The sequence below is a fragment of the Pseudorasbora parva genome, chromosome 19, assembly GCF_024679245.1.
Source record: "Pseudorasbora parva isolate DD20220531a chromosome 19, ASM2467924v1, whole genome shotgun sequence".
In the NCBI taxonomy this organism is placed as follows: domain Eukaryota; kingdom Metazoa; phylum Chordata; class Actinopteri; order Cypriniformes; family Gobionidae; genus Pseudorasbora; species Pseudorasbora parva.
The window spans coordinates 29573569-29588307 of NC_090190.1; the positions used below are offsets into that span (position 1 = coordinate 29573569).

The window sequence follows — 14739 nt, forward strand, 5'->3', positions numbered from 1 at the left end:
TATATTACCATAAAAAAAAAAATATATATATAAATAAATGTAAAATATATATATAAAATATTGATATAGATAATATTTATATTGAAGTTCTTAACACATACAATGTAATGGTCTGGCTCCAGACATTGTCTTTCAGTTCGGAAATGGAAAACAATTCATTCTTATACATATTCATTCACGTCTTTTCAGTAGTTCACCAAAACCCTTTTTTATTCATTGTCTATTCAATCCATTCATTAGCTCATGCACATTACTACCTTTTTAATTATTATATTACACATTCCTGTTTAATTATTTTTATTTTGTATATTTCTTTATTCTTCCTATAATTGTAATGTATTGTTTTCTATTTTTATAATTTTATATCACTACTATGATATTGATGTATACGTGAAGATACGATTGATACTTATTTCCCCTGTTTATAATTCGTATTGTACATTTGTTAACCATAATTTATTCTTATGTAGTTCACTTTTAATTGTGAGTAAACAACTGTGTATTGTTTATATAATATTCTCATCAAGTATCAACTGCATTTTCATAAGTCCGAAAAATGAATCCCCTTTCCCAACATCTGAATTCCTCTGATTCATCTATTGCTAAAAGCTGATCTCGGACCTGCCGGTATATTAACTCTTTTATTACTTTTAGCTGCTTCTTGTTCCGGCCAATAAGGCGCGAAGTTTTTCAGCCCAGGTAGCGTGCCATCACACTGAGGTGGTCAACGTAAGTTTGAAAAATAATATCTACAGCAATAATGGTTTAAACACGGTATCTAAAATATTACCATACTTTCGTTTAACATTATCAAAGAGCTCAGTTTCAGTGTTTGTTTGCAGCTTCGGCTACACGTGTCTGTTCAAACTTGCGCAGGAACTTGTATACGGTGAAAAACAATGGCAGAGAAACCGATGTGGGAGCAAATCGGCACTGGATTCGTGCAACACTATTATCAGCAGTTTGACTCAGACCGCGTGAAGCTCGCCGACTTGTATGTAAGTGGATTATAGCGAGTGAGTGACTGTCAATGAACCTCATGATCTCGCGTGATGAGTGTAATTTCCGTAAAGCAGTGTTGTTTTGTCTTAATCTATATTTGTTTGTGTGTTTTAGGTGTTTTAATACTCGATTCTATGCTAATATGCCTGATTTTGATATAATTATTTGTTCTCCTCTAGACCGATGCTTCCTGTTTGACATGGGAAGGGGAGGGATTTCAAGGGAAGGCTGCCATCATGACCAAACTAAATGCAAGTTACCATATTTTTACTCCTGTCATTACATTAATGTGCACAAGTGTTTAACAGAATGTCCCTCTCTGCAGAGCCTTCCCTTTCAGACCATTCAGCACATCATCACCGCTCAGGACCATCACCCGACTCCAGACAGCTGTGTCATGAGTATGGTCATGGGCCAGCTCAAAGTAAGATGTGCTGATAGATTAATGCACTTATTAAACATTTCTGTCATCAAACTGTGAAAATCATATAAATACTATACTACAGAAAATAAATACTTTTTATTTAACAGTTTTGACTTTTTTCTAGCCAATGCGTGTTTATTTCTCACAATATTTACTTTATAACTCGCGGCATGTCATTATGAACTCAGAATTGCGAGATATAAATTTGCAGATGCAAGAAAAAATGTATTAAAGGATTTGTTCACTCAAGAATTAAGATATTTTCTCACCCCCATCTCATCCAAAATGTTCATGTCTTTCTTTCTTCAGTTGAAAAGAAATTAAGGTTTATGAGGAAAATATTCCAGGATTTTTATCCGTATGACTTCACACGGGTACAACGGGCTGAAGGTCTAAACTGCAGCTTCAAAGGGCTCGACACGATCCCGGCCGAGGAATAAGGGTCTTAACTAGCAAAACCATTTTCTAAAAAAGAAAAAAATGTATACTTTTTAACCACAAATGCTTGTCTTGCATTAGCTCTGAGATACGTGTCCATTTCACTAATTAATAATCACATTGGAAAGGTCACGTGTGACCATAAAAAGATAGGGTAAATGAAAAACCTAAAATTTTCTCCTCCAACTTCAAAATCGCCTCGACATCGTTGTTTTTTGTGTAAAGAGTGTTTGACTTAATCTTTGCACACCCTTTTTGTAATCACTGAGCCAGTCCTCACTGTGTAGAGCCCTTTGAAAATAAATTGTTGTTCCCGCTGAAGTCAACTATATAGAAAAAAATCCTAGAATGTTTTTTTCAAAAACCTTAATTTCTTTTTGACTGAAGAATATGACCATCTTTGCCATGGGGGTGAGTAAATAATCCTTTGAACTAATAAGAACTAAGAGTGAACTAATCCTTTAAATCTGACTTAATTTCTCACAAACTCTCCCAATCCTTACGTCTTTTTTTATTATAATATATATTTGTGTGGATAGATAATTGAATGTGTTTGTGTGTTTTATATATATATATATATATATATATATATATATATATATATATGTATGTATGTATGTATGTATGTATATATATATATATATATATATAATATGTATGTATGTGTGTGTGTGTGTATATATATATATAATATATACACACACACATCTCTCTCTCTCTCTATCTATCTATCTATCTATCTATCTATCTATCTATCTATCTATCTATCTATATATATATATATATATATATATATATATATATATATATATATATATATATATATATATTAGGGCCGGGACTTTAACGCGTTAATTAAGATTAATTAATTACGCAAAAAAAAAAAAAATTAACCACACTTATTTTTGCACCGCGGAACGTTTTTCAATGAATGAGTTTCGACGGACCGATTATACTGGAACACCAACTAGCGTTCCGGAGTCACAACAACAACAAACCATGGGTGCGTCTCAATCAGCGCCCTAGTTCAGTAGTCAGGGCACTGATCAGGGAGTCAGCCCATTGACTTATGTCCTGATCAGTGCCCTGACTAGTGAACTAGGGAGCTGATTGAGACGCAGGGCATGAGTGAACATGAACGAAGAAGCTGATGAGACCGCTTTGCTTGGCCCCGTGGATGGGAAATTTTGTTTTAAAAAACGAAAGAATGGAAGCGTCGTCAAGAGCATGGTAATGTGCAAACTATACAACAAGGAATTAGCGTATCACCGCAGCACATCGAGCCTCAAATATCACAAATATGCTTTTGCTATACTTAATGGCAAACATTGCGCTGGTCTGCTGGACTGAAATAAATAACCAATATTTTGTTGATTAAGCTTATGTATCCAATCATTATTCAATGGTATACTAAAAATCCATGTGAAAAATTACTTCTCAATGTTCTCAGGTCAAATATTTATATGCAATTAAAATGTGATTAATTTCGATTAATTAATTACAAAGCCTCTAATTAATTCGATTATTTTTTTCAATCGAGTCCCGGCCCTAATATATATATATACACATATATACACACATATATATATATACACACACACACATATATACATACATGTGTATATATACACACACATACATATATTGATATTGTTTTTGTGTTTTTTTTTTACAGGCTGATCAGGACCAAGTTATTGGCTTTCAACAGGTTTTCTTGCTGAAGAATGTAGATAACAAATGGGTCTGCACCAACGACATGTTCCGATTAGCTCTTCATAACTTTGGAGCATAGTATTTACAGTCCATGCAGCTTTTGTGTCCGGAGTATGGTTACACATTTCACATTCTGAACTGGTTTCATCTTACTTTGCCAAAGATCTTGAAGGTCCAAGATCCATGATCATCTCCAGATAAGAAAAAGATATGTTAAAAACAACTGATTATAATAATCGTAATTTGTGTGTTGTGGCATGCACTGTGTGAAAGTAACTTCAATTTGATAATAAATTTCCTGTTCGTACAATACATGTTTATGCTTCAGTATTTTGGTTAAACATTGGATCCTGATTGGTGATTTTCTCTCTCACACAAATCATTCTGGTACTGGATACTGATTGGTCATTACAATATATTCAACTCAAGTGGTTTATTGTCATTCTGTCAGAGGAAAAAAAGTCTTGATGAAAGTTTACATATAAATCATTACAAGGCTAACATTTCCATATATGACCAGATTACACAGGCAAAACAAAATTTGAAACAAGCCAAAGACACTGCAAAGTAGCTACTGTGCAAAACCCATTGAAGAATTTTTTTTTTTTTTTGCATTGTATATTGCATATTATATTGAGTTAAGAGATTAGTTAGCGACATTTAAGTGCAATGTGAATTAGGACTGATTTGCCAAACTGCTTTGGTCCACAGCAAAATATGAAACTTCTTCGTACACGTGCGTTCCCGCTCTAATACATATTAAAAGAAGTGAAAGAAGCATTTGAACTATGCCATTTATTTATGGACTATATTTTTGTAGTGGAAGGGTGACTTAACATTTTAATGAAAATCTGTCCCATTATTATTTTATTTTAATACAACATTAACTTTAATTTTCTAAATCAGTACAAATTACATTTATTTCACGTATAACTTATAACTAAATTGCAGAAATTCCGACGTTAGCACTGGGATTTGAGATAAAAAAAAATATTTTAAAGAAATTCCAATCGACGATATAAAGAACAGTCTATTAACTAATTTGGTAAAAAGATGCAATTGCGTCATAAAATGTATTACGCATAGTAATAATTGTATGAAATGTAAAAAAAAAAAGTAATAAAATGTACTTTTAAATTTTATAATTTTAAAACTACTTTTAAAATTGTTAGATTTGCGAACACGCATTATTTCTATTTTATTTTTACGTTGTATCGGAACTTAATTTTTAAAAAATGCGAATGGAATGTATGATCATATCTCTCAAAAATGGCTTCTCATGTGTTGTCTAATGTAACTTTTTGACATGAAATAAAAAGCAGAAGGGAATTGTTCAAAAATTCATGCAGCGTCATTGCAAGTAGCTAGGAGCCGTTTTTTATATGCCTTAGCTATTATCTGTTACTTACTACCCATTGGATGAAGACTAGTGGTGTGATATGACTTCAGCAACAAAACCCCTCCCATCTTGTGCAGTTGCTCAGCAACGAGCTGACTGTTCAAGGCGCCATCTAGTGGCTATGTCTGTGAATTACAAGCAACTGCGCCCCCTCATGACCAGACCACTTCTAAGAAAGTGACTGATCATGAGGAATATTTGAAAGACTGAACATAACCACCACTGGACTAGGTCCCAACTTAAAAGTTGCATATACCACTCCACGTGATTACCCATGAGAGCCAGCAGGAGTGATACACAAGAACGTTTTTCCATTTAAAGCGTACTAAAATTCGATTGGCCAGTCACGCAGTATGATAATTTTGCCCTGACGTCACTTCCCAGTTGTTCAATGCGCCATTTTCTCGACTCTACACGGCAAGCACAATAAATGAGTCCTACTTGCAAAAAATAATAAATACTCTTCATTGCTGGTTTCCATAGTTGAGAGCGCAGAATCATTATTTCAACGTCCTACACCGCTTCCACGTCTTCTATCATCGCTTTCGGCAAGCACGCGGATTGGTGAAAGTAGCTAAATCCCCTCCCTGAGTCTGTGTGGCGGTGAAAAAAGGTAATGTCCTCACAATTAGATAGCAGCGGGAACATTAGCTTTTGCATTTAGTTGTTGCGGGCTCGGTATGATCAGGAAGTAGAACGAAGCCCATTAGCCGAGAGCCGCGAAGAGGTTACTTTATGACATCACTGCGTTATTTAGAATCGCGCTTTCTCGAAGGGAATCAGTTGTTCTGCGATGCCAAATCATTCCTGTCGAATTCATATTGATGTGGGGCGCATGGAAAATTGCATTTGGTTAGTTTAGAGTTTCGTTAGACTCTATTGTCTCGGATATTTAGTGTGCTTTGGCGGGCGTGGATGTATTTGGTCACCGGTCGCAGTTGATGCTTGCAATAAATACATTTTTTACAGATTTAATTAGATATTCGATTTGCCACATAGGCTATGACAGTAAACCTATGCAGGCATAAAGTGTTGTATTTGACTGATGCGGTTACATTTATTTGTATAGAATATCTGTCATAGCAGTAAATATACATGGTTAATAACGTGTTGATATCTAACATTAGTGAATACGAATTTGTAGAGATTACACGAGGCAGTCCTCCATGTGAGTGAGATTTGTTGTATAATTTGCTGTTGTACTGTTTTCATCAGATTGTGTTAGCTGCATGTTCAACAGGCAGAGATGTGAAACACTTAATGACCCATCAAAAACATTATAAGACTTTTCACCACAACATATTTACCCAAAGAAAATGTAGAACAGCCAGTGTCCTTTTGCCCTTCTTTTCATGACAATCAAGCACATTTCTCCCTCAAATTAGTTTTTTGAGTAATGATGATTATAACCTTCCAGAAATTAATCCAATCAAATGTGACAAAATTCCCAAGATATCTGACATTTGCAACACGGCTATTATTTATTCTGACTGACTTTTTCCAAGAACTTAATTAACTTAATTTTCCATTAAAGTTAAAGAAAATATGCATGAAATACATTTCCAAATAGAACATATCATACAGTGTAATCACATTTTATATATAAACTGGAACTGGGTGAATAATAGCAACTATAACATTTCCAGATAGAACATATCATACAGTGTAATCACATTTTATATATAAACTGGAACTGGGTGAATAATGGCAACTATATAAGTAGTCTTCAAAAGTGAAAAATCCACACTGGCATGCTTTACTGTAATGAATGTGAGAGGGAGAATATGTAATTGTCTTGGGGGGGAAAAGTCACTAAAAATCATAATGGTCTTTTGGAGCTAAAATATGACAGAAAAGGTTGTCATGAAATCCTAATTTATATTAAATTGCTCCTGAATTATGCAAGTGAAAGAACTTGTACTCACCAAGTATATGACTGAACATTATGTTTTTTTTCATGCTACCACAACTAGTTGTTACTTAATGGGGTTTCATATTTTGTGTTACTTTTCGAGGAATTATGCAATGCAAGCATTTCATTATTTTGATTCACTATTAATTAAGGTTTACCAGCAAAGCATTAAGACTTTCCCCCCACTGGTGCGCACTGTGATTTGTATATTCAAATCTGAACTGAATGTTCATACTGTTATTATGCAAGGAATGAATTTGGATCCATTGCTCGGACACTGTAGTCAAGATGCGGTATATCTATGTTGGTTTCCATAGTAATGATGTAGGTCTCCACATGGTGCCTGAAGAATTCCTGCAAAAGCTGAGAGTAACAAGCTACAATTGCTTGGAAATTAGTAAAGATGCTAGGGACATGTACCTACTAATATCCAGTGATTACTGACCAATTTGGATCAAAAACATAAGTATATAGAACCACTGGTTTCTGTCTGTCTGTCTGGGTTTGGTTATGGAGTCCAGGTTGAGAATTGTTTCTTCAAAAAATGGGTATTGTCTTTTCTGACTGTAAAAACTAAAGTGTTGTGAGTTTTGTGTTATTTTTTTTCTGCTAGTCTGAGATAAAAGTGACTGGTTAAGAAGTGTTGTGTGAAATAAACCTAAATCTGTCGCTGAGCATTTATTGTAGTCTTGCATGATTAGGCTATAGGATTTAAGACTGGTCAGTAAATCAAAATTTAAATCATAAAATAATGACATCATCCAAATGGAAACCAAATTGATTCTCTTTCAGGTGTACGACCATGTACCAGTTTCCAGTCAGAGGATTGGAGAAGATCCGCAGAACAAGACGAAAAGTGAAAAACATTCTTGGAGAATTTGGTCTCGAAGAATGTCTTAATTTGGGCCAGGTGAGTTTGTTTTGTAATCCACAGATTTTATGGGTGTAACGATAAACTTGCAATAAATAAACTTACAATTCAATAAAAATTGTGATACTGAACGCATGATACAGATCCTTTTGCATTATATTCAACATTATATAGTCCGTGTTTGGAAGGTTACTTTGGAAATGTATTGGATTGCAGATTACAAGTTACCCTATTTACAATGTAATAAGTAGTGTTACTATTTCAATTACTTTATTAAAGTAATGTAACTGATTTCTATATTTATAATGAATGTTTTCAACTGTTAATCTTTTGTCAAAAATGTAAAGCAGGCAGAGTTAACCTTACACTCAACACTGATTACTGTCAGACTTTCAAAATCCTTCATCACTTGAAATAAGATTATAATAAATTTAATTTTAAAGCACAGCCACCACAAAATCCGGCTTGGCACCTCTTTACTTGAGATCGTTCTGAGGTTAAATGCAGATTTAAAATTAGAACAAGAAATAGTTTAATAGCTATGATACTGTTTTTGAAATCAAATATTTATATAGCGATGGCAGGAAACATTGGCATCTAACATTGGCATCTAACAATACTTTGGGAAAAACAAAGCATATACAAGAACCCAAATAGGAAATAAATCTGTCCTATTCTGTGTGTGGTTACTATGCTACAATGCAGAAATAACTGTAGATCTGGGTTCATGAATAGAAGTGTGGCTGGTAAAGATCTCTAGTTAGACAGCAGTAGACTAGTGAATTTGTTATGAATGGAGATTAAAATCATTAAATGTACTACTGGACATGCACCAAGCAATACAGAGCTTAAATACATACTGAAGACACATTAGTAGTAGAATGGTGTGGCAGGAGGGAATAAGTAATGCCTGACCCTTTCCTACTTTATGCAATGACTGCTTACAGTTAAAGGGATAGTTCACCCAAAAATGATAATAAGCCTATGATTTACTCACCCTCAAAGGATGATAGATGTATATGACATTATTCTTTCAGACAAATAAAAGTTGAGTTATATTAACCTCTTAATCTGCACCCCTATTTTTGAGAATTTTCACACACAAAAACGTTTAAAAAATTGGGATGCATTTTGAACAGTGGACTCTTAGACAGACATGTATGCTGTTGTTTTGGGGATTTGTCCGATCTCATCTGAACGACAGGAGATGAAAGATGAGACAAAAGTAATTATAAGTAGAGACACGCCCACTTGCATCAGCCTCCCCGCCTCCTATCCGATGTGGATTATCAGGTTAAAAAGTCCCGTCTAATCCAAGCTTTATAATGGGAGATGTTGCTCTGTTTTTGAAGCCCTTAAAAATGTATATGTCCGTCAAATAATGTGCTCCATGCAGCTCTGGGGTTTAATAAAGGCCATCTGAAACAAATCGTTGTGTTTGTGTTAGAAAAATATCCATATCTAAACCTTTTTTTAATTAAAGTTTCGGCCGATCGTCTTCCATGGAAAAGTGTTAAAAGTGCCCTCTCTGAGTTCAAGATGCGTACGACGTCTGACGAGTGTAGCTGGTCCAAGCCTGCAGCACTCCTGTAAATAACTGAAGCCTCCTTCATTGACGGCTTTAGCTTTAATTTCTACATTTCCGTAACTGTTTATTTCATATAATTCACATAATTCAACATAATGACTTGCTCTGCATCTGTGAGAGTGTGGGTAAGCTTTTAATATCACGCCTCTACTCCCTGCTCTCTACTGCGCAACTCCGGTCTCGAAATCACTGCGATCAAATCTGCGCAAGATGTCAGCGCCGCGTGCGGGCCGCCGAATGCTTCAACGGAAGCCAATTGCGTCATCCATATGTTTTTGCGGTCTATGAACTGGTCGCGTAAGCCTTTGAACTGCAGAGGCACTTTCATCACTTTTTTCATTAACGGAATATGGAAGGCTTAGTTAATACAAAAAATTGATTTCTGTATATCTGTGTTTAGGCTATATGCTTCATTGTAAATCTGTTGATCAAATAAATTAATCATGTCTCTTCAAAAGGCTTTGATTTAGATTAGATCACTCGATTGATAATTTTTACAATGCCTTTGACATTTTTTGGAGGGTCAGAAATCGCTCAGGTTTTATAAAAAAAGTTTTTCTTTTTTTTGGAATTTGAACACATCTTATACCGTGTCTACACCGGACACAAGCAGCGTGAATAGAATCCATTGTAATAAGGTATGTTGTCTACACTGGACGGTATACAGTGTGACGCAGTATGACAAATCGCAGACAGTAAGCTGATGCCTCTTTCTATTTATGACTTATTCCAATCACTCGTGATACTTCTCATAGGATGGACAAATAGATATGCAAAGGCCATTTTGTCACGTGCGTCAAGTGTGTAACAGCTTCTAGCTGTTGCGACACGTCAATGGTGTAGACACAGAGTTATAGGTTTGAAATGACATGAGGATGAGTACATGATGACAGGATTTACATTAATGGGTGAATTAGAACTTCTACAGTAAGCGGAGCCTTGGATAAAACAAACTAAATCACAAATCATAATATTTACATCGATACATATCGTCACATTTTTACGTCTCGATATAATGATCATTAGTCCCCTAATACATTTCAATAAAAATGAAATCTCATGTCCATGTGTATCAAAATTGCCTTTTATTTAAATGTATTTACATTTGAAATGTTTCTCTCCCTTTTGTTTATCAGGAACTCCAGGAATTTTACCCAGGAGACAATGTTTTTGATGCCACAGACTGGTGCAGTTTATCTGATGGCTTTGATGGCCGCTGGAGGAAGAAGGTAAAAGTCACTTTAATAATGTGTTTACTTTACCAAGCAAAAATTATTTAGATAATGAGCATTTCTGAATATTATGTGTTCTTACCAACCTTTCTCCATCCTCAGTGGGAATATCGTACACAAGGATTGTGCTGTACCTTGTGTGAGTTCTCTACAAGATCTTGGCATGCCTACAAAACCCATGTTCAGCGGTACCATGATGAAGAAGAGCGCCTGTGCAAGCTTTCAGCCTGTACTTCCTGCCCGTTTATAGCCCACCCAAGATTGGTCTCCAGGCACCTCAAATTGTTCCACATTGAAGACGCAAAGATAGAAACCCCTCCTGTCCCTCAGCTGCCTCCAAGGGCTGTAAATGGCACCACATTTCAATGCCGAAGATGCCATATACAAGATACTCTTTTGTATAGTGTGAAAAAGCATGTTCTTCTTTATCACTACACTTCCACGTTGAATAAATATGCTGGGCAGAGATCGGAGCGGGAACTTCTGGCTCTAGGAGACAGGTCTCAGAAATTCTACTGCAAAAAGTGTTATGTATCAGCTGAGACTTCCGAACACTTGCTGTATCATCTTCTAACCTCAGAAAAGCACAAGGAGTTGGATGTTCATATAAGAGCTCTAATTTTTGAAACAGACAGTAAGAAACAGTACCCTGCTCTAGCACCGAAAACACAAGGCCCTCCTGCTGTCTTGATGATGAACGAGCCGCCAGCAATGACCAATACAATGGCTGCTGGTGGAATCAAAGGGGTGGAAAGTGGTGGTTCTGCAGTCATTGCTGCCCCAGGAACCAGCCAGGTGTTTCTCCCAACTCAAGCTTCTGCTCTGGTTCAGCTTGCAAGCGCCGAGGCAAAGGGTTTACTGAGGCCTGGAGTCCCAATGGCTTTTCAGAATGCCCAAATCACCAGACCTGCTTTGCCCCCTGCCCCTAGCGGTGTTCCTCAAAACCAGGTGTCTGCCAGAGTAGGCCTACCTAGTCAGTCACAGCTGCAACCTGTTTCCCGCCAAATTGTCCTTCCACCAGGTGTTCGCCTTAATGTACCTGCTGCTAGGCCACCGCCACCTCAGTCCCTTGCAGCTAATCCAAGATTGCCCCTAAATCAACCCACCACTGGAGGCACTATGCTAACTTCCCAATCTCTTCTGAGTCATTTGATCCCCACTGGCAACAAAGTTGATGGTTTGCCTACCTACACTCTTGCGCCTTTGCAGGTCCTATCGGTCCAGGGAAATAACTCCCAAGGAGTCAGCAAACCACCTTTGCCTGCATCTCAGAACAACCCTCCTCCTCAGCAAAACAAAATAAACAGCTCTTTGCCAGCCCCCAAACAAACCAAGAAGTGGATCACGTGTCCTATTTGTAATGAACTCTTCCCCTCTGATATCTATGAGTCCCATCCAGAGGTTCACAAAGAGGCGGCTAAAATGCCCAAGATTGGTCTAGCTGCCCGTGCTCCATTTTTGAAAAAGATGCCAGATAAGACTGTGAAATGCCTGACATGCAAGATTTTGATTTCGGAAAAGGGCGTTTTTGAACACCTGCTTCATGGCATGAACTGCTTGTTTTGTTCTGGGCTCTTCTACTCAATCAAGCAGCTTGTTGACCATATCCAGGTAGAGCATAATGTGAACCGAAAGAGCAACTGTGACTTCATGAGGCGTGAATACAGACTGTATACTGATGATTCAGGGAATCTGCTTTTCCCTTACTTCGACATCAGAACCACAGCTCCTAAACTAATAATGGGTGAAAAAGAGCTCAATCTTGCATTAGTCACAAGCTCCCTGGATCTGATCTTTGTGAAGATGTTGCCCAACAATCCTCAGGCAATTGGGAAGCTGTCCACACCGTGCAAGATGCCCACACCCAATCCTGACAGCACAGAGTGCCCCTTCTGCTCGGAGAAGCTTCTGAACAAGGAATGCTATCAAATGCACCTCAAAGAGAAGCACTTCATTGTGCCTACTCTGCATGCTATACTTAAAACCCCATCGTACAGATGCCTCTACTGTGGTGGTGTGTACACTGGGAAGACCACTACCAAGGCCATCATTGTGCACTTGTCCAAATGCCGCAGTGCACCGAAGAGTCTCAAGGATAGTGATAAACTAACTTCAGGATTAGCTGTTACTCCCAGAGCAAACCGAGCACTTGTGTCATACCCAGCTCATCCAAAACAGATCACTGGACCAACCCCGACTTCAGTTCAAGCCTCTGTTCCTGCCACAAAGCCACTAGAATCCGAGGCGGAGGTGCAAAGCAAGTTGCGCCTGGAAATAGCCTTCAGAGAAGCTATGGAGGCGAATCGAAGAGAACGGGAGGAACGGTTGGCAAGGAAGAGAAAACTCGAGCGAGATAGGTTGGCTGGTCTGACGGTCGCCTCACCTGAAGTAGTAATTGATCCTTCTGTGAAGTTAGCATTGGATCCTGCTGGAATGGAGTTGTGCTCCTTTGAAGAACGGCGCGAGTTTGTCAATAAGTACTTTAATACGCAGCCTTACCCAATCAAGAAGGAGATTATTGCCCTAAGTAGCCGTTTAATGCTTAACAAAACTGACGTTGCTTGCCAGATTGGCACAAAGCGTACCAGATGTCTGAAGAACATACAGAAAACCAAGGCTGTGGTACTTTTAGGTTTCAACATGGCAGAGATGATGAAGCTGAAGCACAATCTCTTCATCCCAGAGATTGAGCCCGAGAAGCTGAGCAATGTGGCAGACACCGAGATGGAGGTCGTCCAAGAGTAGCTTCACAATAAGTAATAAAGACAAGGAGGACTTGCAATGCAAATTTTACTGAGAGCCTGAACTGTTACCTGTTCCGTGAAACAATGCAAAATATGTTCCATTCTCACCAAAACTAGTGTTAAACTGTTAACCAAGTAGAACTTGAGAGAACTTGCTTGTGTTTTGTTTCATATTAATCATTTTAAAGTATAAATCCATAACTTTTCACTGAGACATCACTTCAAGTTCATGTAAAAATAGATGTTTGTAGCCCATTTATAGTTAGGGTTGAAAACATTTGTGTGATTTATACTTTTTATATTTTCCAAACATCACAAACAGTTTTTTGTGACATTTTCTTTATATATTTGTTGGTATGTTTGTGGTTGACCGTTTCCTTTTTCTTTTAGACCATGTATATTTCTATTAATCAATTCCATTTATTGTTAAATTTAATTTCTGTCTTGCTTGCCTTATACTTTTATAAATATGGTATTCAAATTATTGTTTTGATCTTTTTTTTCTTTGCCAAAATAAGTTTTCTCTTGATATTAATTAATGCTGCTTACCTAAGTGACATCCCAACTAAAGTGTGGAGCTTTGCAGAGGAATTTCATTTGATTGCAGTTCATTTCAATTGTATATGATTGTAAGCATAATAATATCTTGTAGACTCTTTGTTTCCCACTTTATTTCCCTGTTCAGCATTCATTACAGTAAATGACAACATCTAAGCTTACATAATGGAAGCTGTGTAAATAAATTAGAGCATATAAATATATACATGTTCACTTTTTTCAGTTGTATGTTCATGTGTAGTAATGGGCATTGTTAAAAACTCAAATCTACTTGTTATTATCCGAGAGCAACATTTATAAGTTAACTATTATGCAGTTTATTTAAACAAATATTTATTTACAGAACACAAATGGGGATAATAAACATCTTTATTGTTGTGATCATAGGTCTTATTTTGAAGATCTAAAATGTTATCAATGTACATATTTGTTTTCAGACACATTGTTCATGCTGCCAGTTGTGAGATAATCCTTTCATTTTAAAGAGTTTTAGGTTAAAATGTATTTGAATGTACACTGTAGCTTATATCCCAATACGCTTAAATACGCTTAAATGTCTGGTCTACCAAGATATACAGCTCTGAAAAAAATGAAGAGACCACTTAACATGGAGAAATCAATGTTAAGTGGTCTCTTAATTTTTTCCAGAACTGTACATTCCTAACAAGATCTACATAGTCTACATTATATACATTTCATTTACCCATTCATACACTTACATATATATATATTTTTAAAAGTCCACGTGGGTGTTATATTAAAATATAAACAGTCACTGAGAAACTCTGAGATATGTAAAAAAGTGTTGTGACCGTCCCCACTCCTCTACTTTCCAAAAGTATTCCAGTTAAAGGGATA

General features: G+C 36.7%; 2 protein-coding genes across 3 annotated transcripts; both read left to right on the forward strand.

Annotated features, from left to right (window-relative positions):
• The first annotated feature begins 637 nt into the window (after positions 1 to 637).
• nutf2l (nuclear transport factor 2, like) lies at positions 638 to 3887 on the forward strand. 2 transcript variants are annotated; one of them, XM_067426126.1, is made up of 5 exons: positions 638 to 729; positions 843 to 998; positions 1182 to 1253; positions 1328 to 1426; positions 3540 to 3887. In XM_067426126.1, exons 2-5 carry the CDS (start codon positions 900 to 902, stop codon positions 3654 to 3656), a joined length of 387 nt encoding a protein of 128 aa, XP_067282227.1. In that variant the 5' UTR covers positions 638 to 729; positions 843 to 899; the 3' UTR covers positions 3657 to 3887. The 2 variants fall into 2 exon arrangements, with proteins under 2 accessions (XP_067282227.1, XP_067282228.1); XM_067426127.1 differs by having other exon boundaries at positions 640 to 729; positions 877 to 998.
• Positions 3888 to 5349: 1462 nt separating this feature from the next.
• On the forward strand, positions 5350 to 14099 carry adnp2b (ADNP homeobox 2b). The gene is made up of 4 exons (XM_067425301.1): positions 5350 to 5589; positions 7681 to 7798; positions 10484 to 10576; positions 10682 to 14099. The coding sequence occupies exons 2-4, from the start codon at positions 7691 to 7693 to the stop codon at positions 13322 to 13324; spliced, it is 2844 nt and encodes a 947-aa protein (XP_067281402.1). The 5' UTR covers positions 5350 to 5589; positions 7681 to 7690; the 3' UTR covers positions 13325 to 14099.
• Positions 14100 to 14739: the final 640 nt, after the last annotated feature.

What these genes read in the sequence shown, in the direction of transcription:
- adnp2b (XM_067425301.1), top strand. Translation starts at nt 7,691, where the DNA reads ATGTACCAGTTTCCAGTCAGAGGATTGGAGAAGATCCGCAGAACAAGA. An exon ending in AATGTCTTAATTTGGGCCAG is followed by an intron (nt 7,799 to 10,483) that starts GTGAGTTTGTTT and finishes TTTGTTTATCAG; the next exon opens with GAACTCCAGGAATTTTACCC. An exon ending in ATGGCCGCTGGAGGAAGAAG is followed by an intron (nt 10,577 to 10,681) that starts GTAAAAGTCACT and finishes CTCCATCCTCAG; the next exon opens with TGGGAATATCGTACACAAGG.
- nutf2l (XM_067426126.1), top strand. Translation starts at nt 900, where the DNA reads ATGGCAGAGAAACCGATGTGGGAGCAAATCGGCACTGGATTCGTGCAA. An exon ending in TGAAGCTCGCCGACTTGTAT is followed by an intron (nt 999 to 1,181) that starts GTAAGTGGATTA and finishes GTTCTCCTCTAG; the next exon opens with ACCGATGCTTCCTGTTTGAC. An exon ending in TGGTCATGGGCCAGCTCAAA is followed by an intron (nt 1,427 to 3,539) that starts GTAAGATGTGCT and finishes TTTTTTTTACAG; the next exon opens with GCTGATCAGGACCAAGTTAT.